General features: G+C 43.7%; 1 protein-coding gene across 1 annotated transcript; it reads right to left on the reverse strand.

Moving 5' to 3' along the window:
• Positions 1-127: 127 nt before the first annotated feature.
• LOC137261680 (delta-like protein B) lies at positions 128-20,887 on the reverse strand. The gene is made up of 5 exons (XM_067799458.1): positions 20,771-20,887; positions 20,396-20,583; positions 19,634-19,774; positions 2,139-2,246; positions 128-707 (listed from the first exon to the last, which is right to left on the reverse strand). Exons 2-5 carry the CDS (start codon positions 20,427-20,429, stop codon positions 631-633), a joined length of 360 nt encoding a protein of 119 aa, XP_067655559.1. The 5' UTR covers positions 20,430-20,583; positions 20,771-20,887; the 3' UTR covers positions 128-630.
• Between the last annotated feature and the right edge of the window lie 2,951 nt (positions 20,888-23,838).

The raw sequence follows: 23,838 nt of genomic DNA on the forward strand, positions 1-23,838 counted from the left end.
TCAAGAAGCTCGAATGCTGCCGTGTGCGGCGTTGAACAACATCTGAATTTATACATTTGATCCCTGAGCTATTTTGCCGTGGATGTTTAACATTAGTGAGGACGATGCAATAAAAACAAACTCACAAATTGTTGAACTGTGCTATTTATTTCAGCAGAACCTTCGGAAGAGGTCAACGCATCATTTCGCACAGAATATTATTCTGAGCAATAGAAATCTGGTACGTGTATAAGAAAGCAATAGGTGACAGTTTTCTGAAATACATGTTATTGCGTGAGATGATATAACACACTGCAAATAGGTGTAAAAATCAGATTTTTTCAAAAGGAGTCGTTCAAACTCTGCCTCATTTAACTAAATTACCAAAGATGTTTGTCTGTGAAACCTTATTTTCACATCTTTAATGGCTTATTCAGAAAATCAACTTTTTATTATAATAGAAATGAACGTATTTTAAACACAAACAAAATAATTAGTCAAATTATTGCTTTGCAGTGTGTTTACCATAGCAAGCTTATCCTTCGAATATCTAGGTTGCTATTTATATAGAATGACAACAGAATAATTTAGACAAAAAGGAAAACAAAGATGACAGAACACACATGTCGTAGGGAAAGGGCGGAAGTCGTACTACTTGAGGAGAACACTGAGAAACGTTGTCACCAACAATGATATGATGACGAACGTCACCTGCACGGATCCAGATTCTGAAAGAACAAGTGCAATTGTAAGATCAAAGAATATGCGTTGCATTGAGCCTGTACGATGGCGTTGTGATGAAGAGCCCTAACGTTTAGGCACTCGTAAAGGGCAGGCTCCTCGTTGTGAGTGCTGGGTAACGCTGTTTCGGCGTCCTTGTATAACGCTGTTTTTGACAATGTTTCATTTCACTCAGACTCAACGAATATTGAATCAGTTGCTTCCGTGCACGCTCTAACATGTCGGTTAAAGTTTCCATTAAGCACACAAAATAAAAGTGTCATTAATCTTACAGTATAGATAAAGTTGATATATGACTAGTACATTTGAGGGTGTTCCCATACTTTTTTATTGTTGCTTGTCACTCAATGTGGGAGGATCAGATGATTCCCCTGTTCAATAGCTCGTATCTTCATGATATTACATGTAATATTGATCTTTCGCATTGAATAAAGTCTTTTATAGTTTGAAATGGATATTTGTAGGATATTTCAAATAATACCCTGGATATATATACTGTCCTTCGTAACAGATATTTCTTAAAGAAGTTGATTTAACTGACAGAATTAGCATATATATTGTATTCTGAAAATGCATTTTCCTTGCTAGAATGATGAGCTAACTGTTGACTGTTAGTAGATGTACCTTCAATTAGTGAGTCTAGTTTTACGCCACATTCGGCAGTATTCAAGCTATATGGTGGAGGTCTGTCAATAGTCCTGTCTGGACCAAACGTTCCAGTGATCAGCACACGCATCAACCTGGCATACGATGACACGTTTCAACGAAGTCAAAGAGCCTGATCTCCGATCCCCTTTGTCGCCTCTTACGACAAGCATGAGTTGTTGATAACCTGGATCTGCACGGGTGCCAATATTCAAAAGGTACTTATACAAATGCAAGACGTTGGATCCTGTCATATAGATGAACGCTCGGTCTACAGGAGGGGATATATCTGCATGAGCATCGATCTAGCACTTGAGAACCGATGACGTGTCAACCAAGTCAGCGAGCCTGGCCACCTGATCCTGTTAGTCGCATCTTACGACAAGCACTGAACTCTGTATTATCATGTATTTTGAACCTGTTTTAGTCACGCTATGACTCTGTAACTTACAATATGAGCATACTCAGCTCGTGTTTTCCACGAACATTGTACATGCGCGGACGAGGTTCTTTTCCATTTGCACGTCCATAACAGCATAAGCAGATGTTGGCAAACACCAAAATGAAATTTGAATACAAGTCGAGCTATTCCACTCACACTCTCTTGATATTTGGTTGTCTTTAGTTACCGTGTCACATTTATGTATAACCCAGTTTAGATTCAAAGTTCATCATCTCAAACTTACAATATCAAAGCTTGTGGAGGTGCTTCCGTGGACGAATAGAGGAAATTTACTGACGTTCAGAAATGTGTCAGCATGATCAATACTTACCACATGTTTCTCCCATGAACCCCGTAGCACAGATACAGGTGTAAGGGCTTGCTGTCGTGTTGCATGAACCGCCATTTTTGCAACCATCGTTATTTGTGCAAGCCGGAGCTAAAACATGAAAAAGGTTCACTTTGGAAATATATGTCAACGTAGCTAGATCTAGTGACACATGAATATTATTTTGTCGTACTCTTTTTGGCTATGCTGACAAGAGTGACTACACATAGGGGCTGTATTGCACCAGTGACATACCCTGTCATATGTTAAAAGCAATATAACCCTGTCCCTCTTCTGCACTAAGTACTTGTACATACTGGCAATAAGCGTATTTATATCAAGAGCTCTGCTTGTGATTGCACAAATCACAGAGTGAAAATCCAGTGGCTGGCGGTCTATAGCCCGTTTATATATTGTATCGTCCTCTGTTTAACTGTTTTAGATTTAATAACTAGTTTTAAGTATCTGTCTGTGATTATCTAGTTGTTATACTGTCCTTCGTTGACAGGTATTTACCATTCGCTATTATCTCTAGTATTACTGGTTCCCGTCACGATATGGCTGAAATATTGCCGATGTGACGATACATATTTAACTCACTCACTCACAGTGTGAAAATATAGTGACAGTGAGACCCCATTGTAGCTACACCCTTAATAGGTTCACTATTCAAGTTTTTTGTGAGGTAGAAGGCTGTGCTATTATTGTTATCACTTTATCCACTGCAGTAGTGTATCAGCGCCTAGAAAAGCTTTAAATTTAAATGTGGAAATGTGACTGCAGATATTGCAGACAGTTATTGCTACCTCGTCTCATCACAGAAGATATAGGCCTATACCCGATTGGAGGAAGCAGTTGGACTACCTATACCCAAACTGAAGTCATTCGGAGGCATGAGTATCACTACATATACTGAAATATACAATTCTATGGTTTAGTTAACCATGGAATATGGACCTGCTATAGTATAGCCTGAAGTAAGACTGACTGTAATAAAGCATATGACCATGTAAGTTACAGAACACTGCATCGGACGCTGCCGTTGGGGGTGACATGGGCTGGACACGTGCATGCATGATCTTGGGGAGTGCGATGCGTATACACTGAAAACCAACAGAATACACGGTGATCGGCTCACCTACAAACCTTGCAGTGGGCGACACCACTAGCACCAAAGATTAAATGAATTAACTAAGTCAGTTACGTTCGCCTTAAAAATACCTCTCTATACTTGACTGAATTACTTGATGTCCCCAACGGATTTACACCGAGCAAGTGGTACACAGGGTTCATAATACGATTCAACACATACACGAATGGAAGTTGATGATAAACTGTACTCACAGCAAGACAGGCAGGGGAGGTAACAAAAAGAGGGGATCTGCTACTTTAAGACGGAATATAGGAGTGATCAATATACATCAACGGGAGGATGACCAGAAAACAAAGAATAGATATAAATCTCCATGTTCAGATGTGGGGATTTACACGTAGACACAGGCACGTAGAGACACGTAGTAGCAACGTTGTAGAGGAAGGGGCATGTGTTCGTATTAATTAGTGAGTTAATATTTAACGTTACATCATCAATATTTCAGCGATATCGTGACGGGAACATAACACTGAAATGGAACATATGTGTACTATAAAAACCTGTCGACAAAGGACAGTAAAAACACTAGAATACCACAGATATGAATATAAAACCAGCGTGAAAAATTAAAACATTGAAATTAAAGAAGACAATATATTATAAAAAACGGGCTGCAGATCGCCAGCAACTGAAGGTAGATCACCATACTAGGGACCATGGGGACTTACAGTACCTTTGCTATCTGCATGGACCCTAGTTGGATTTACACCATCCCTTCAGCTGCTGGCGATTGTACAGAATGCTAGCCAATACAAGAATACTACGATTAAAAAACTGGTAGACTTAAATTTACATCGAATGTTTTGGGACTTACGTACCCTCTCAGGAGGTGTTCTTTTTAACTGTGTCTTAAATACAAAAATCACTAATCTTTTGTTAACTTTAGGTTCATATTTGAAAGACGATTTTTATTGAATGACATGTGTTGACCATTTTGCCTTTATAATGGGAAAGCCAGATATTTTAGAATCTATTGCCAAAACCTGCATGGATGTCTTGGAGGAGGTTGTGATTGTTTGCTACAGCTTAGTTTACATGCTTTAACTTTGTATGTATTTTTATTCTTACACAAGAAGACAAAGTCATCAGTGTCCCCCGCACTAGCAAAATATTCTTCATGAGTTATGATTATAGGAAATGTTTTGGTGTGTATATATATAGCAAAGTGGAATGTACGGGAAGGTTTCAACGTCCTGCTCCAATCTCGAACAGTTTAAAATTTATGCTCCGAAAAAGACAAATGTGCACGGACGGAGTTCATTTTACTACTCTAAGGCCCCCTCCCCTCCCACAAAAAGCGTTTCAGGGATAACTAATCTCTTGTAATCCCATATGCGATAGCTCACCAAATGCATGCTCTTTTACCATCAGCACAGGCAACTCCACAATCGTCGAAAGCGCAGGGACAGACATAGGGAGAGCCAGTTCCAAATTCCTGACAGTCAGAGTCTTAGGGTCAAAGCGGCACTGACATACACATAATGTAACTGAAAGACTGGTCTCCTGTCCATAATATATACGTAAAATCAAATGGTATCTCGCACCGCCTTTAATGATGCTTTAAAAATCTGTTAAGCTGTGCGTCAAAAAACCTGCAAAATTCAACCAGAGTAGTATAGGGAATGATAGTTTTAAAACACTTTCACAAAAAGTCTCTACAACGCCTTATTTACTAAATAAGGCGTTGGTGGGGCCCTTAGCTCTTGCTACTATTACCCCTACTACAAAAAAGTTGGCGGTAATTACTGTGCCTTGGTAGGAGGTAACACTGTGCCGTACGGTACGATCAATACACGTTTATATCAATGAAGCAGTTTAACGTGAACCGCCTATGATATCTTTGGTGTTCATAATAAAGGCTTGCTGGGCTTTTTGTATCCCCTGTGCTATGTACTTTTTTTTCTCGTCCTCGCTGATAGCAGACTTACGAGACTTGGATCGAATATCTTGTTTCATTCCGTTATATTTTTTGAGTTCAGAGAGGATTGAACGAAACTCCTCTTCTGAGATCTTACTATCAGAGAGTGCCGTGGAAATACGTTCACTCACTGTGTTCAGCTTTGCTTCGGCCAGAACCCTGATCTCGTCGTGTTTCAATGCCTTACGATGCAGTCTGCGTGATACCAACTTAAGCGCCAACCCTAACACCCCCGCTATCCCAGCTGTTATTTCAAAACCTAGCACTATAGGTGCAGCCACGATGGTGGTTAACAACCCAACACCTGCAGCCCCTAGTCCCATGCTGGTTGCCATAAGGGCAGTGTCAGCCCCGTCAACGATATTGAAAGCTCTATTGTACTTCTTACATAGTGCTTTCCGCGTGTCACGGTCTTGTTCTAGTTGGCGTTTCACATCACATAACTGCCTCAAGCGGAACCCATCTACGGTTTCCAACGTCTTCGCTACTTCCTCTACAACTGGGTACAGACCCATCCTATAATATATATTATGAAAGATATTTTAATTGGGTTTCAGTTAATACTCCTTCAATGTATTTGAAGTCTACAAGATTTAGACTATTAGTCAGGGTAATAGGTGAGAGGCTAATAGACTTTCCTGTTGTAACAAAAACCCCACTGAGGCTTATTAAGCGGTTTATAGGACCCGTGGTATCCTGTTGTATAACAATATGGCAATATTCGTATATGTGTTGTTGGTCATACCAGTGTATTGACACCCCGGGTAAAATTTGGTGTACTCTTGAGATGTTTTCATTTTCTACAGGCAAAAAGAAGACTTCTATGATGAGTGTGAAAGGGGGGGATATTCTATAAGTATTATAGCTAAATGTTAATTTATTTTTTGATTCAGACTTTAACCCTATTTTTGTCCTGTCCACAATAATTATCATGTGTAATTCCCTCTCCGGAATGAAATCCCCGAGCCAGATACCGTTGTTCCTAATCTTAGAGACCAACGTATTGTTTAATGTGATATAAGGTGAGGTGAGTGTTAAGTTGATCAACCATTTGGGCTCTTTAAAATCTGATAACGACACCCGTCTGTACACGTTGTCTTTGAAGTGTAGGATATATAAGGCGTCTTCCTCACCAGGCTGATCGAATCCCTCCGTATCTCCCAGGTCGTTAAGCGTAGTGTTGGGTCGATGACTGGTCATTATTATACTATTACGATATAATTTCCAACTGGTTTTTTGATAATAGTTCAGGGGTGAACTTCATACCCATGAAGTGTATGTTGTCAGGCAGGAAGATATTGGTTAGTGATATCTTGTTTTCCACGATCACGTTGACTCCCTGCAGACTGGTGTTGGAGTCGGTACCCACCCGCACGTAAACGTTGCAAACTTGATACTGGTGTCGTTTCACCCACCCGAGTTTGATCCCCTTCACGATCTCGATATTATTCCCCGATGGTTCCCCTAGGTAGACTTTGATGATCAGTGTTGAGTTTGCCGGCAGACTCTCTAGTATACTGACCACGCCTTCGAATTCAGACACCAACTGCAATTTCACGTTTTGTATGGATGGTTTACTCGATAGCATATGAGCTGCCATAGTGTCGAGTGGGCTGACGACTATGCTACGTCTCTGAGTTGGGACGTAAGCCACGAGTATGGTTCCATTGTTCACGACTTTGTTTAGGTGGTTGTCTTTGTTATCCGTGAACACGTAGGGAGAGACGAGTCTAATATTGAGAAACCAGTCGTCGTTATCGGGTAACAACACCCACTTGTCATCTTCGGTGAAGACGAGCATATATGGTTTGTTTTGGACGACGGTAGTGCTCTCAACATCATCTAAGTCAAATAGTTTACCCCCGAACGATGGGTATATTATCCAGTTATTATCACCGGTGTTGACAAGGGAGTACTTAGTGTTTACTGTTGCTCTTGTGGTATCTATCATATCACTTAGGGCTCCACCGGAGGGGATTTCAACGCGTTTGTAAATGTTGTTTTTCAGTTGCAAGGCGTACGATGTACCATCTACTCCGGGAGCGTCGAAACCGCGCGTGTCTCCGAGGTCGGAGATCCCGATATTGACGCATTTTTTCACTCCGGGTCCTTGTGCGCTAGTCATTTTACATGAAGCGTTAAGCTGAGGTATCCTATATTTACAGGATTATGATTTATATCTAACACCGATATTGTCAGCTCAGGTATGTTGCCCTGGGTTAATCTCTTATACTGCCGTGGTGAAAACGACTCGGTTCTACCGTCGTTGTATTTCTCAGTTTTCACCGGCACTGCTCTCAGTATAGTGGAAGGGTGACCTCCTTGAATGTTGTACGTTGTGCTCACCTGACCGAGATGAATGTACAGTTCTCGGTACGGTACTAGGTCGGGTAACTTCGTGCCTGTGACGGTTGTTGTTGGTTTTATCTCGTCAGGAGACATACCGAGTATCCTCGCTAATGGTCGGCCGAGCCTCAAGGGGTTTCTTCCGTTGTTGATTAACACCACTGTACCGTTTGAGTCGTTCATCTTGAGTTCGGCTCCCAGGGGTTTGAAGACCTCGTCGTTTAGAGAGCACACGCTGTAGTAGCCGTCAGTTATCTGACTGCGAGTTCCACTGACGAACAGTTTGTTGTTGCTGATATTGATGTTAGTCCATTGCGGTAGGTAGGTGATATCGCAGAGTGCGACTTCGAGTTGACCTGACGTGTTATCGATCGCGTGCGTCAGGTGAACGGCCTCACCGCTCGTTATTCCTGGAAGTGTTATGTACATATTATAATATATAAATTATATATTATAATATGGACTTAGCACACTTGAAAATCGTGGTGAATGCAGATGGCACGGGGTTTAAAACAACTTTTATTAATATCTTTGAAAACTATGTCGTATCCGTTAATAACGCGCAGGCGGTGGTAAACTGGAATCAAAACCCAATGCAGTTTTGGCAGAACCAACTCAACTTTGCTGTGTGGTGTGCGACGACAGGGTCGGGTGTGACACCAGACTACGGTACAGACGAACTGAGTAAGGCGGTTATTTTGTTTCATATTTATTATCAAACGAGACGAATATTGAAGGAAATAAGTGCTCCTCTTCCCCAAGATAAAGCGTGGAGTATGACGAATAACCCCTATGATAAACGCGCTTGTGAACGTGTTTGTGGGGAGTTTGAGATTCCAACGAATAAAGACTTTCGCCTTCCTGGTGTGAACCATGGTCTCGGTATAGTTCTCGTGTACTTCTACAGGTCCGGAACATATCAGGCCGGTTCTAAAGATGGTTCATACAACCCACACCGTCATACATTTACAGGTCCCACAACGAATGAACAGATCCATGTCAGCTGTATAAAGCAAACCAATCCTGATGCAGCCACAGCCTGGACTAAAATGATCTCAAAAACATCGAAAGAATTCACTCGTGCTGGTACAATACGCTTGAACGACTCGATTCGAACGTACGTGTGGGCGCTGTTGGGTGCGCAGTCTATGACGCGTTCCAACATCCTCGGTAAGGGAACTGCTTACGACGCTCAGAAACAGTTCGTTTCCAACGTTGAGGATGCTATCAATTCTCCAGTTGATCTCCCGCGGGCCATCGAACGCTACCAAAACGTGTTAGAATACGCCAGATCGAAAGTCAATTACGTGTTCGGCGTGGGGTTGTACATGGCTCCGAGTGATATGCAACTGAGAATAAAAAAAGTGGTGGGTTATAACAACAAAATAGTCATAGCCACGAAGGATCAAAAGTTGGGTATCAACCCCGATATTAACACCACCTATATCCCACACATCCCACCACGTGAAACGGGTATAGTGGCGCCACCCCCGGAGTCTAAAGTTCAACCACAGGAGGTGGCCCCCCATATTCAGGCCTCCTATTGATAGTAAAACTGCCCTGGTGGTTGGTGGGGTAGCTTTGGGACTTATTTGGTTAAAGATCTTTTAGCCGCTACGTACACCAGACCCGCCACGGCGACGATGGCTGCCCACAGGTTTTGACTGAGCCACATGGCAGTTTTAGACAGAGCGCTCAACAACCACGAGACGATGCTACCCAGGATGCCGGGAAGGGCTTCGGCGGCTTTACCAGCCAGTTTAGCTAAGCCTTCCCCGAGTTTTGTTATCCAGTCTTTAACACCACCACTTGGAGTTCCGCCGCCGGGTGTGGGGGGTGTGGGGGTTCCCCCCACCAGTGACACCACCAGGGTTGATATGATGAAACCCAATGCAGTCAGAATGCTGGCAATGGTGATCCCTTGCTCCCGGAACAATATCCGAATCCTGTTGGCTAAAGTTGTATCCTCGTTCAGTATTCTATCGATTGTTTCCCGAATGCGACTGATCTGGGATCGAAGCTGTTCACGATTCGAGGAAGCGGATTCCAATCGTGTACGTCTCTCGTCTTCTAAATCACGTAGTCGTTCATTGATACGACGCTTCATATCATCGTTTTCAGTTTCGTTGAGTTTGGTTTTTTCCCTAGCGATGTGCTCGTCGATTTCGTTCAGTTTCCCCATGTTGTTCACGAGCTCTCCACGCACGCGTTTCACGGCTTCGTCTAAGCCGTGCAGTTCCCTTACCGGAAAGTCAAACCCCGGTAACGGTTTGTCCCAGTAGGTGCTCAACAGTTTTTCTATGCTGTCCGAGGCTTCTGTAGCACGCTGTGGTGTCATTTCATCTCTAGTGGTGAGGTGGGATCTTGTAGCTTGCAGATCTTCAACAACGGCCTTAGGTATTGCACCACCGTAATCATGCATGTTTAGATTTTCACGGATAAATTTGACACCACCATGGTATCTGGCTAGAGTTGACAAGGCCAGTGGTTTTTTAGTGCGATTGTCAAAGAGGTCAACCTCTGGTTTAGATGTAAGGCGTAGAACACCTTTTTTATCAATAAAATTTTTTTTATAGTATCGACCCTGTGGTTCAACGTAGTTTTTAGAGCTTTTTAATCCTTCGTAATAATCATTTACCGTTGTTTCCAAAAGTTCTTGGTTCAATGGCGAACTAGTAAATGAGGTCTCCTGCTCATCGGATGCCTGGGCACTAGCGCCCCGCATATCATCCATAGGTATGTCTTCATCCATTATTTAGTATTAAAATATATTTTATTTATATATAACAATGTACGGCAGAAAATTAGATCCTTTCAGAAGATTGAGAGAGCCATTAGGAGCCAGAGCCGTGCGCCAGTCGGTGACCATCACCAACAATCCCAGCAAGATAGACCAGAATCAAACTCTGCTGGTTAGATTTCCAAACCTTGGTGAGAATGACCTCATTGTACCAGGCACTGTTCGACTGGCGTTCAATATCACGTTGACCTCCGACAACGACAAACGCGAGTTAGTGCGGAACGTGGGGCGAGCCATCATCAAGAAAACGACCGTCAAGATCAGCGGTAACGAGGTGCTGAGCATCGACGACAGCGACGTGTTTCACTGCTACAGGGATCTCTGGAAAAGCGAGAGAGAACGAGTCAATGATGTGTACCAGGGCATCAGCAAATCAACCCGGGCGCGCATAGGATACGTCTTCACGCAAGACCAGCAAGACAAGCTATCGGACGGTGAAAAGGCCATCGCTCTAGCATACGGGAATCGATTCTGCGTGCCGCTCGACTTCGAGTTGCTCACGGGACACGCGCCGTTTTACCAGGCCGCGCTGGGTGATAGGCTCGAATACGAGCTCACGTTTAACGACTATAGCAAAGTAGTGCGTACGCCGAACGGTGATGAGGCCAGTTATGCCATAGACAACATCTCTCTGGAGTTCGACATGGTCACTAGCCCGGAGCTGGCAAGGCAGGTTCGAAGTCAGTACTCTGGGAAGATGGCTATCCTGTACGATCGCGTACTGAGGCATAGATCAGTCGTGCGAGATAAGAGCGACACTGTGTGGAATATCAACCTGAACGTGCCGGCGCGATCGATGAAAGGTATCCTGGTCGTCCCCGTGGAGGATTACGATCCATTCCGGAGGGACAGCGAGAAGTTTTTCAACCCCGAGATTGAAAAGGTGGAAGTGACCATCGAGGGCGTGCCCAACCAGCTGTTCAGTCATGGCATGAGACCACACCAGCAGTGGGATGAGATAAAAAAGCTACCAGTGGGGGATTACATAACAAAGGACCTGGACCTCGGCTCCGTGCAGATCGGTGAATACCTGACCACCAAGTACGCCCTATGGTTGGACATGCGATCCACGGATGATGATAAACTGCACGGTAGCGGACGCCGTATAGATAACGGCAGCGAAGGGATAACCATCCAGATTACTAAGAAGGCTCAAACCGCTGGTAAGTTGAAATTATATCTGTACGTTATTATGGACGCGCAACTTAATATAGACAATGGGAGATTCGTGCAAGCCATCTACTGATGGGGGAGACCCCCGGGGGTACCCACAACTGCCCACTGACCCACACTGCGCCATAGTGTGCGGGCAGACTGGCTGTGGGAAGACTGTTTTCGTGTTGGATATGTTGGAGGGTTACTACAAGGATGTGTTCGATAACATCGTTATCATATGCCCTACTCTGAGCATGAATAAAACGTACGCGCGACCTTGGGTGATGACGGACCCGGACGTACACAAAATCGACCCTGGAACACGCCTGCAGGACTGGTTGAAAGCTCTTCACGAGAAATTTAAAGGGGAACCGACGCTGTTCATACTGGACGACTGCAGCGCTAATCGCGAGATAACAAAAAAGAGAGACATGCTATCGTACCTGGCCTTCTCCGGCCGGCATGCAAATCACAGCGTCTGGGTGCTAACGCAGAAGTTCAACTCGGTGTTGAAAGACCTCAGGGAGCAGACGCGATGGGTGGCCTTATTTCACTGCAAGGACAGGGATTCGTTCGAGGAGTGTTTGAGAGAGAACGATGTGATGAGCAAATTAGAACGGGAACGGGTGAAGAAACAGCTCGCTGAAACTAAACACGCTAAGCTCGTGCTCAAGACCGACCAACCAGTAGCATATAGGGTGTGCTAAAGCTAAGCAAAGCTAAGCAAAAGCTAAGCAAAGCTAAGCAAAGCTAAGCAAAGCTAAGCAAAAGCTAAGCAAAAGCTAAGTATATAGCTATGATATTTGAAGTATTTGTCGTGTGCAACTTAACCTTCATTTCTCTGTGTTTTGTCTGCATCGGGTATTATAGAGTTAAAACTAAATCTTACTTGTTATATTATAAGATGGAGTGTGAGGAATTGCTCGAACAGTTGGGGGAATCCCCCACACCCACTGATGATAAGCGAGAGAAACTGGTGGCGTTGGCTGTTGGCGGCAAAGCCAAACATTACTTTGGAGACTACACTCCGGATAAAATTCACAAAATGTCAGCCGAAGAAATCGATAAGCTGTACGCTAGATACGAGTCCCGGCTCGGAGCAGAAATGACAAAGACAATAGGATCGGCTATGACCCAGATATACACCGGTATTGTGTCATACTTCTTTCCCATTCCACCAGAGCGCCGACTTTACCTGTGGGAAGACCTCGAGAAAGACCCTTTTATCGAACACGCCGTGAGCTCTATCAGCTGCGGGCTGTACCACAAATATGGCATGTTGTTGGCTCCAGTGACGGCGGCGATTATCACGGCAAAACATTGTCAATTTGAGAGAAAGAATAATAATAATAGTATAAATGGATGCTGCACAGGAAACCCCAGTGGAAACAGTGAGTCCCGAGGTGACGGTGGAGACCCCACCCCCAACAGTGACGGTGGAAACCCCTTCAACAGTAACCAGGCAGAAGAATCCTAAGAGAGTAGCTGCCGGTAAAAAACGGTGGTGTAACCAACATAAAGTGACCAACCCAACCCGACTGTTGTTGGCTGTAGGCGTAACTGCTGCCTTGGCTATCTCGTGGTTATATACACGTGGGGGAACTGAGGGAAACTCTGGGGGTGTGGGGGGTACCCCCACGCCGCCGGCAGGCCCCACTGTCGACCCGCATATCATGTTATAAGTTAAATATTTTTATATCATATACATAATGTCTGGGGGGAAAACGTTCGTCAACGACGCATACCACGCCACAGTGGTCGCCAGTCTAGCCGTAGGGTACGCTCGGTTGACTAAAATGGTGCTTAAACAACCAACTATCAAGCTAGATTTCAACCTACAGGATATGGGTATGCTCATAATGAACCTTGGTATGGCGATGGCCACAAAAGACATCCTAGTAAAACAAGGAATAATACCTGATAATATAATGAAATAAATATAGGGATGGCCACGATAGCTATGATGGTCGGTGGGGCGGTAGTGAATGCCCTGGCATTTTCCGGGAGTAATTTCCTCTTCTCGAAACTACGAGATGATCACGCGGCTGAAATACAGGAAGAAAGGAAGCGGCACGATCTCGCTACTGAGAAATTACAAAGAGCACAGGCCGAGTACGCTAAAAAACGCCTCCAGAGGATCGATTTTATTAACGAACAACTCACGCGTGAAAACCATGCCGTTCAAACATTCATCGATGTCGATGAGGCAATGAAAGAATACTACCTACTAACTGGTAAACAATTGGAACCGCTCAATAAACCCACACTCGCTCAGTACTACACACCATCCAAGGGACAAATGAATCGTGAACTGGTCTTCATAGTGTTGGGTATAGCAGCTACTGCGTTGGTTGCGAAGCAATTAAATTAAAATACCTATATAAGTAAACATGAGACCCGCTCCATACCGATGCGAATACATACTTATGGGGAAGACCGAGGCCTGTGGTAGGAAATGCAGGAATCAGGGGTTCTGTTGTTTCCATATGGGAAGTCCTAACTACACGTGTTCTGTGTGTGGTATCGGGGTTAAAGGGCACTACTGTCTATGTAAAGCTCACGGAGCGAACGTAGTCAGACATCAACTCATCTACGAGAATAAAAAAGGCTACATAAAAGAACGTAGGCGACTGCTCAAGATAGACTCCAATGCGTGAAAGGGTTACCTCCCCTTACTGTGAACCAATTAGACATTGGTTCTCTTAGGTGTAAACACTATGTCTGTACGCGAGCTGAAGCGGGTCGCAAAACAGAGAGGTGTGATCGGGTATTCTCGAATGCGGAAGTCAGCATTGTTGAGATTACTAGGTTTAGAAGCCCCTCCTACGGTAACACAATTAAGAGCTCAAGCAAAACAGCTTGGATACACGGGTTATTCAAACCTGGGGAGAGCCGGGTTAACCGCATTGTTATCACATGCCCCCGTACCCACTGTAAAACAACTGAAAGCCGAGGCACACGATTTGGGTTTAGGCGGGTATTCTCGTATGAGAAAACCACAGCTTGTAGAATTATTACGACAGAATAGAGCTATTGACCTACAGTTCGTGCGCACTGAGCGCGCTGTAGGCAACTATTTGAGAGGTTGGCGCATGCACGTTGATAGAAACATAGACATTACAGATATCAAGCCTCTGATAGCTGATAAGGTCAACCAGGAACTAAATAACCTAGGAAGTATCAAGTTTCAGATCACAGTGAAAATGTCGCTCGATAAGCAGGTTGGGAGTACCACTGAGTATGTTCAGCCTTACTTCCGAGGTCAACAAGAGGTCGTCACACATGCAGAGACCATTGACGCATCAATCGATACCAGTTTTCAGCAGATACGAGAATACCTAGAACGCTACACACACTTGGGGTCCGGGTGGGCTGTAGATAAAATCGATAATGTCTATCTAGACATAGCTAACTACGTGCCGTTCAGAGGCGGGTCATACCTAGCCTTGCCTCCCTACTATAGGAACAAACATGCCATAGTAAACGTTAAGAATAGAGGAAACGATTGCCTGAGGTTAGCTATCAGGTCAGCCTTATTTCAAGCTGACACTAATCCAAACAGGCCTTCTAATTATCCTCAGGATGATGGGCTCAACTGGGATGGTATAGATGAACCCACCCCAATATCCCAGATCACTAAAGTAGAAAAACAGAATAATCTGGCTATAAATGTCTTTGGGCACGAAGGTAACACAACAATAGTACACAGGGTCAGCCCGGTGAAGGATCACCAAGTTATATTCATGATCCAGCGAGGTGAAAAGTATCACTACACGTGGATAAAACATCTCAGCCGGTTGTTGCACGACCAGTCGAAACACGTTGGGGAAAAACACTTTTGTGTACGATGCCTACACGGTTTCAGTCGAGCTGATTTATTAGAATCCCACCGGGAGGATTGCCAAGGTGTGGGGCAGACGGCCATACGAGTCGACATGCCTAAGGAAGGTGATAATATCCTACAATTCAGTAATCACAAGAACCAAATGTCTGTACCTTATATCATATACGCCGACTTCGAAGCCGTAGTTGTGGGTGGGGATTCCCCCAGTGGTGCCTTTACCCACAAAACACAAGAGCATAAAGCCTGTTCGTTTGGATACATTGTCGTCCGTTGTGATGGGGAAACGAAAGCTCCGGTAGTGTATAGGGGCCCTGACGCGGCTGAAAGGTTTCTAAAGTGTTTGCAGGAGGAAGAAAAAATTATTAGGAATACATTGTATAGAATCGCTCCCATGCGCATGACCCGAGCCGACAGGCTAGCTCACGCTAGTAGCACTAACTGTCACGTGTGCGACTCACCACTTAACGGTGATTCGGTGAGAGATCACTGCCACATAACTGGTAAGTATAGAGGCGCCGCTCACAGCGCGTGCAACCTCAAGCTTAAAATCAACCCTAGGACAATAAACATCCCCGTTGTCTTTCACAACTTGAGAGGGTACGACTCACACTTGATCATGCAGGCCATCGCGAAAATCGATGGTAATATAACGTGCATCCCCAACAACATGGAGAGATACATCTCCTTCAGCTTAAACGGACTTAGGTTCATTGACTCGTTTCAGTTCCTCCTGTCGTCACTCGACAGTCTGGTCAAGGCCAACAATACCTTCCCTATCACCGATCGATACACAGACGCCGAGACTAGACCCCTGCTTATGAGGAAGGGTGTGTACCCCTATGAGTACATGGATAGTTGGGCCAAGTTCACCGAGACCAGACTACCCCCTATTGACTGCTTTTATAGCAAGCTGAATGAGGCGTCCGTCTCACGAGATGATTACTCACACGCGACTAACGTATGGAATAAACTGGGTTGTAAGAACCTGGGTGATTATCACGACCTGTACTTGAGGACAGATGTACTGCTGTTAGCCGACGTGTTTGAAACATTTAGGCGGACGTGTTTCAAGCAGTATAAACTCGACCCCGCATGGTATTACACCAGCCCAGGTCTGTCGTGGGACGCCTTGCTTAAAAAGACCGGAGTTAATTTGGAATTGCTCACAGATTACGACATGCACCTATTCATTGAGAAAGGCTTGCGAGGTGGGATTTCCATGGCATCCAAACGATACGCGAAAGCAAATAATCAATACATGAAAGGTTACGATCCTAACAAACCAACCAATCACATTCTATACCTCGACGCAAACAACCTGTACGGCTGGGCCATGAGCCAGTATCTACCTACAGGGGGATTCGAATGGGTACCCCACGTTGATGTTATGGGGGTCGCACCAGATTCGAACAAAGGGTATATCCTCGAAGTTGACTTAGAGTATCCCAAGGAATTACACACATCGCACAACAGCTATCCCCTTGCACCCGAACGTATGAGGGTTAACACAGACTGGATGTCTGAGTACCAACATAACTTGTCAGGTGGGCGTGTGACAGACGTTGAAAAACTCGTTCCTAACTTAATGAATAAGACCAAGTACATCGTTCACTATCGCAACCTACAGCTGTACCTGTCGTTGGGTATGAGGCTGACCAAAATACACAGGGTGCTCATGTTCGACCAGAGCCCATGGATGGAGCCCTACATCAGAATGAACACAGACCTACGAAAAAAAGCCACCAGTGATTTTGAGAAAAATCTCTACAAGCTCATGAACAACTCGGTGTTTGGTAAGACTATGGAGAACCTGAGGAAACGCGTGACCGTGAAGCTGGTTCGGTCGAGTGAGGAAGACAAGCTCAGGAGATTGATAGCCAGTCCGGCATTCAACCGTAGTAAGATATTCACAGACAACCTGGTTGCCCTACACATGAAGAAAAGCCACATAAAATTCAACCGGCCTGTTTACGTGGGGATGAGCATCCTCGATTTATCCAAACACCTGATGTACGACTTTTACTACAACGAGCTCAAGAAACAGTACAGTGACAGGTGTGAAGTGCTGTACACTGACACGGATTCCCTGCTGATGGAGATTCGAACCGAGGACGTGTACGAGGACATGAAAAAACACCTCGATTTATACGATACCAGCGACTACCCTAAGACCCATGCCCTACACAGTACGGTAAATAAAAAGGTCCTAGGTAAGATGAAGGACGAGTGTGCTGGCACGCCCATAGCCGAGTACATAGGTTTGAGACCTAAGATGTACTCCATACTGAAAGCCGACAATAGTGAGATCCGGAAGGCTAAGGGGGTTAAGAAGTATGTGGTGAAACAACACATCAAACACGCCAGATTCAAGGAAGCCCTGTTCAAGACCCGTACCTTTAGACATAAAATGAACACACTTAGAAGTGATGGACATAAGATATACGGACTGACTATAAACAAGACGTCCCTGTCGCCTATGGACACGAAACGTTGGATAGCTATTGATGGGATAAACACATACGCGTATGGACATGAAAAAATTTGAGGCTATTTACTACAGCCCGCGTGGGTACTGGAAAGGAGCCAGCGCAGTAGATAAGCTAGCTAAAATAGCGCGAGTACCCCCGGAGGAAGCCAAAGCGTGGCTTGAAAAACAAGCCCTGTGGCAGATCTATTTGCCGGCACCACGCTACGTGCCTAGAAGGAGGTTCGGTATTAACATACCTAATAACGTTCACCAGGCAGACCTACTGTTCCTACCCCACGATAAGAGGTACAAGTATGCCTTAACCGTAGTGGACGTAGCCAGTCGTTACAAGGAAGCCGAACCCTTGACCACGAAAGATTCGGCCCAGGTAGCCAGAGGATTTGAACGCATATACAAACGCAGCCCACTGACGTGGCCAACAGAGCTGCAAGTTGACCCCGGACGGGAGTTCATGGGTGCCGTGTCACAACTGCTAGCCAAACACGATACAAAGGTCAGGCGTGGCACGGCCGGAGCCCATCGCAGCCAAGCCATAGTTGAGAGATTTAATAGGACTTTGGCTGAGCGCTTGTTCGGCTATCAGTATGCTAGGGAGATGACCACCCCTGGAAAACGATCGACTGAATGGGTCACGAGGTTACCCAAGGTGGTGTCGGCAATCAACCATGAAGTCACCCGTCTCACCGGTAAAAAACCGACAGACTCTATCAAACTAAAATCAATAGTTGCAGAGTCGGCCGCTCCATTGCGTGGGAAGGAGAAACAGATACCAGATAGGGCCCTAGTGAGGTATCTATACCAGCCGGGGGAACACGAGGGTGATAGCCGCAAGCGGGCCACCGATCCTATATGGTCAGTCAAAACTTACAACATAGATAAAGTGGATATGAAAGCCGACGAACCTAACTTATACTACTTGAGGGATGGGCCGGGTAGGGGGTTTGTAAGAGAAGAATTATTGATCGTACCGTACGGCACAGTGTTACCTCCTACCAAGGCACAGTAATTACCGCCAACTTTTTTGTAGTAGGGGTAATAGTAGCAAGAGCTAAGGGCCCCACCAACGCCTTATTTAGTGAATAAGGCGTTGTAGAGACTTTTTGTGAAAGTGTTTTAAAACTATCATTCCCTATACTACTACCAGATTCCTGGATACATGGTCCGATATAAGCAGAACCCATTGATGCAGGCGTGGGTTTTCCTTGAGGAATGCTAGGTATGGTGTTGTCGCAGGTGAGATAGATATTTACTGGGTGCGTGTTTTACTTGTGTGTGGTGTACACTAAGTTGGAAGAGTACTTTGGATGCAGACTCCACACACTCTACTTAAACAAGATGAATTCCAGTACTCTTCTCTCTACACACCTTTTGTATTATAACATTTCCCTCTGTTATCCTTCAGTCTTCCTCTGTTTCTAATGATTTCTTGTGATGTAATAAGTGATTGAAAACATCTTTGGAGAGGGTCTTATAAGTTGAAAGAACTTGTCCCCAATCCTTTTCACATTGTGAATAAAATATGTTTAAACTAAACAAGGATGAATCAGAGTACTTCGTGAATCGTGTTTTCAGTAAATTCATTCATTAATTTCTTGACTTGAAAAATGCTGCATAAGTAATTCGGTGCAGTCATCAGAATAGAGATTTGAGAATTGCACATCAGTTGTGATTGTTTGATGGAATTTCATAGATATTACAATGTGCTCATTGACATGTCGACTTATCTATATCGTGGAAATATGTGTAGAGACACTATAAACGTAAAGTGTGTTCTAATTTATAGTTTTACTGTACCCGTTTCACAAGTAGTTCCGCCGTAACCGTTGGTGCAGGTGCATGTACTACTGGCGCATGTCCCTTGATCGTTGCAGGTGGAGCTATTACCATCCGTACACGCTGCGGTTGAATGCTCGATGAGGAGTAAACCCGCAGTCGCTAAAATTAAAAGGGAAAAGACATGTAAAATAACATCTGTTAGTGGAAAAGTCAGCCGGTAATACGTTGACGACATGGAATTTTCTTTTAGAACCGAGAAACATTTAACACAAATGTCACGTGGGCTCATTCAATAACAGATGACACAACGCGAAACACCTGAAAAACCATAGTTGATCAGTTGAGAGACTATAAACACCCCAAAACGCTATAAATAATTTTCAAACACAAGACTGGTACACATGAGACAAGACGTCGTACTGCTTAAGATATATAGGCCATTTTTTTCGTTTTCCTTTGTGTGAGTATTGAAAGATACACTTTTCATCCTAGCCAACTGACGGATGTTACGTTGTTGTTTGTTGTATTTACTAGTTACACCTTTTCACACTTAATTGTTGCAAGAAAACGAAGTATCATAACGATGACTTAAATAACTTACATGATACCATGAATAAGAATGTCAATATAAGGACGCTGAGAGGCGTTTAGAAAGTTATACACATAACGAGGAGCGTTTGGTATGAGGAACACACCGTGTGAACATACTCTCAAACATTGTGTTGGCATTAAAAAAACACACTCTTCATGAATGTCAATTTAAGGAAATATGCAACCTACCTAGAAGAAGGACCCGCATGCCAATGTTCAACATGGTTCAGTGTGGTTTCACAAGCACTGTTTCTACGTCTGGACGGAGAGGCACTGCGGTGGTGATCATTTTGTCTCTCTATTTGAAACGCCCGTCTCCATAGCACCGCAATGTTGTGTCACATGGCTTGTTGTGTCACCATAACAGTTACAGGACCCTGATATTTTAAAAAAAATATATTTAGCACAAATACATATGTTGGGATTTCACTTGAATACAACCGTCAATATATCTGTCAGTTCAGTGAATGTGTTTGTTCTGAGGCACTTTAAAAATCTTAAAACTAATTTCAACAAACGAAACTTTATGTAACATTTGCTAACAATTCATGAATGTATAAGTACCTTGGTGTTTTCAACACGAGTTCAGTGAGTGGACCAATGTAGATGATATGCCATACAACCATGGCAACTGTGTCAGCTAAGAGGCAGTCAGATCCTTGGGAGATACACCACTGAGACACGCAAGATTATCATCGATATCATTAATAGCAAAGATTCCAAGTGTCTCCATTGGTCCTTTGAATCTCAACATCAAGTCACAGACGAGTACACATGTGTCAGTCTACTGGCAAATACCCAACTAATCACTACAGGCAAGACGCTACACGACGCTATTTGCTGGCACATGCATGCTGGCACATACATGGTTGGTAACACTCTAGCTGAAACCTTGAAACAAGGTGTATTTCATAATAAGAAATATATTATTGCACACAAGTGTAATATCTCAACCTTGAATAGATTCGTCGGCAAATAACCATTTGTTCTGAGTTTCCCAGATGAATTCTATCTGAAATGCGACTTAAGTACGGACTATGCCGAGACAGAAAGACAAAATGTTTTCTGGAGTCAATGTCATATCGCACTATCTGCTGAAAATATATGGTTGGTTTTATATATGGCTTCTGTGAAAAAAAATAAAAACAAAACCCCTTCCACATCCGTTAGAAATCGACTGTACAGTTGTGATTATTTCATAAGTAGATATTTGTTTCCGCAGTAATACAGATGTATGGTGTGCTTTCAAAACAAGACCCGTGAAGCTTGTCGTAAGAGACGACAAACGGGATCGGGTGGTCAGGCTCGCTGACTTGGTTGACACGTGTCATTGGTTCTTAATTAGGCAGATCGATGCTCATGTTGTTGATCACTGGATTGTCTGGTCCAGACTGGATTATTTACAGACCGCCGCCATATAGCTGGAATATTGCGGAGTCCGGAGTAAACCTAAACTCACTCACTCACTCTGTGAAAACAATTCGGGTCTGAACTAGACAATCGAAATATCACAATGCGCTACGATGACAGAGCATGTGAAATGGCTATGAAAGCAGCTGTTGCGAAAAAGTGAGGGTATCAGTCCCTACCCTGTTGCAATCGTCATAAACATATGTCTAGTCATATGTTCATCTGAAACGCTGAATTCGCTAACGTATGGTATAAGTCAAAATAGGGACATGCATCGGGCATTATTTCTGCCACTGGAGCATCCGATTTGGAAATTTCTACCATAAAACCTCCTGGAAGCGTTCCTGTGGTCTCGTGTGTTACAACATTGCTCAAACAATGTCTGAGTAAGAATGAAAAGAGCACGCTCGATTGTACCTCAAAAATTGTGAAACGTAAACGCCGAAGGATGGAGCTGTTAAACTATTGCTTGATATGAAAGGGAAGTTGACGATTGGAAAGATGAAATAATAACTTGTGTCATGCAGCCTAGTGAAGATTTTTTTTTAAATATTCAAGACAAAGTGGCCCCAGTATGGTGATCTACGGCCTGTTGTTGACGATCTATAGCCGGTTTGTATAGTGTATTGTCCAAATAGTGATATCAGTTTTAACGTTCCAGGCTAATTTTATTTCTATTTGTTTTAATTTACTGTGTTTTGTAATGTACATATATGTTAAATGTTCTCGTCTCGATATGGCTGAAATATTGCCTACGTTAAATACGAACTCACTCACTCAGTCACCCAAGACAAAGAATGAAGAGTTGATGGCGGTCAGAATCAAGTTTTAAGGTTTCATTTACAGGCTCCACCATACACGATGGTAATCAAGTTTAGAACGGATTGCTTTGGAAAGATTGTGCCAGTGTTTTCTGATCCCCTCTTCGAGTTCGAAACAATTTTCAATTCATCTGTTTTTTTCTCAGGCACTATAACACATATTTCATATCTGCCCGAAATGTTGATCGAAAATTAGATTCAGGACCCCATAAAGACATCCCTTATAATTTTTACACAAGTGCCATCTAAAATGGATTCTGGGCACCTCTGGTGTTTATAGTTATGACAACACTCAATGTAAATAGTTTTTTTATTTTGGAAAAATTGAACAACATTTAATAATTTCATTTCAACATAGGTAAGTTGCCTATCTATAATAGTATGCATGTTTTGACCCTGTTGGTAAGCATTAGAGTCACCACACACAGCCATATTTATCCAATTATTTACACCTTCTGACGTGCTATTGATCCGTATGCTACAAATGAAACAACTGTCTGTAATGATCGTGCAGGGTAGAAGCAACGCATAGGTACAATAGACTGTCATTTAAGAGATGGGATATAAACTGAGGCGAACGCTGTTTTGATCCAAAGTCATGTATCTCTTTTAAAATCATGTATTTTATAGCATGAGGAACTTCCACCGACCACCGTCCGATTGCCCGAAAAAATCACAGCCAAATCTCCTCGGAATCTCAAGACTTTATCCGTTCACATTGTAAGGTGAATCTGACGAAAACTAAATTACCACTATCTGGAACAAGACCAGTCAGGCACACATAGCACGCACGTAAGTCAACTCACATTGTCTGAAAATGGAACTATTTTCACTGAACAGAAATACGGTGGATGACATATATGTCATCAATAGTGCTCGTATGATCTGTTGTTTTTAGATACGTAGACGCCATATAACAAATTATTTAAACATACAGTCAAGAAATGTAAATGTCTTATTTCATAAATGCTTCAGCAATGCATTTACACATCACGGTCCTTAATAAAGTCGTGCACAAAATCATTCAAGCCCGTGATCCCTATTCCGCATGAGGACATCCGTGAAGAGCCACCTCCTCGTGGTGGGTGCTGGGTAACGCTAAGGGCTCTTCTACCGTGTGGACCCGGGACAGAATGTGTCCACAGCACTCCATTGCTGGTCGTAAGAGACGACCAAATCGGGCAACCTGTTTGCCGTGGGTTGCGACGCCGTGTAGGTGGAGGACGGTAGTCTGGTGGTTGAGGGCATTGTTCCTTTTGCTCCACACACCACTTTGGCCCTTACTTCACCTAGATGGGTGGTAGAATTGGCCCGATTCTATCAATCGGCTGGTCACGCCATGCCCTGCGCATGGAAATTACTTTTGACAATTGCAAAATTTATAGAACAGTTTCCCCCTTT

The sequence above is a fragment of the Haliotis asinina genome, chromosome 14 (assembly GCF_037392515.1).
Source record: "Haliotis asinina isolate JCU_RB_2024 chromosome 14, JCU_Hal_asi_v2, whole genome shotgun sequence".
Lineage (NCBI taxonomy): Eukaryota > Metazoa > Mollusca > Gastropoda > Lepetellida > Haliotidae > Haliotis > Haliotis asinina.

Bases quoted from the DNA above. Each gene is read 5' to 3' on its own strand.
- LOC137261680 (XM_067799458.1), bottom strand. From the start codon at position 20,429: ATGTTGAACATTGGCATGCGGGTCCTTCTTCTAG. The intron at 2,247-19,633 runs GTACAGTAAAAC...TTCATGTTTTAG, and splicing joins CGGAACTACTTGTGAAACGG to CTCCGGCTTGCACAAATAAC. The intron at 708-2,138 runs GTAAGTATTGAT...TTGTTCTTTCAG, and splicing joins GTTCATGGGAGAAACATGTG to AATCTGGATCCGTGCAGGTG.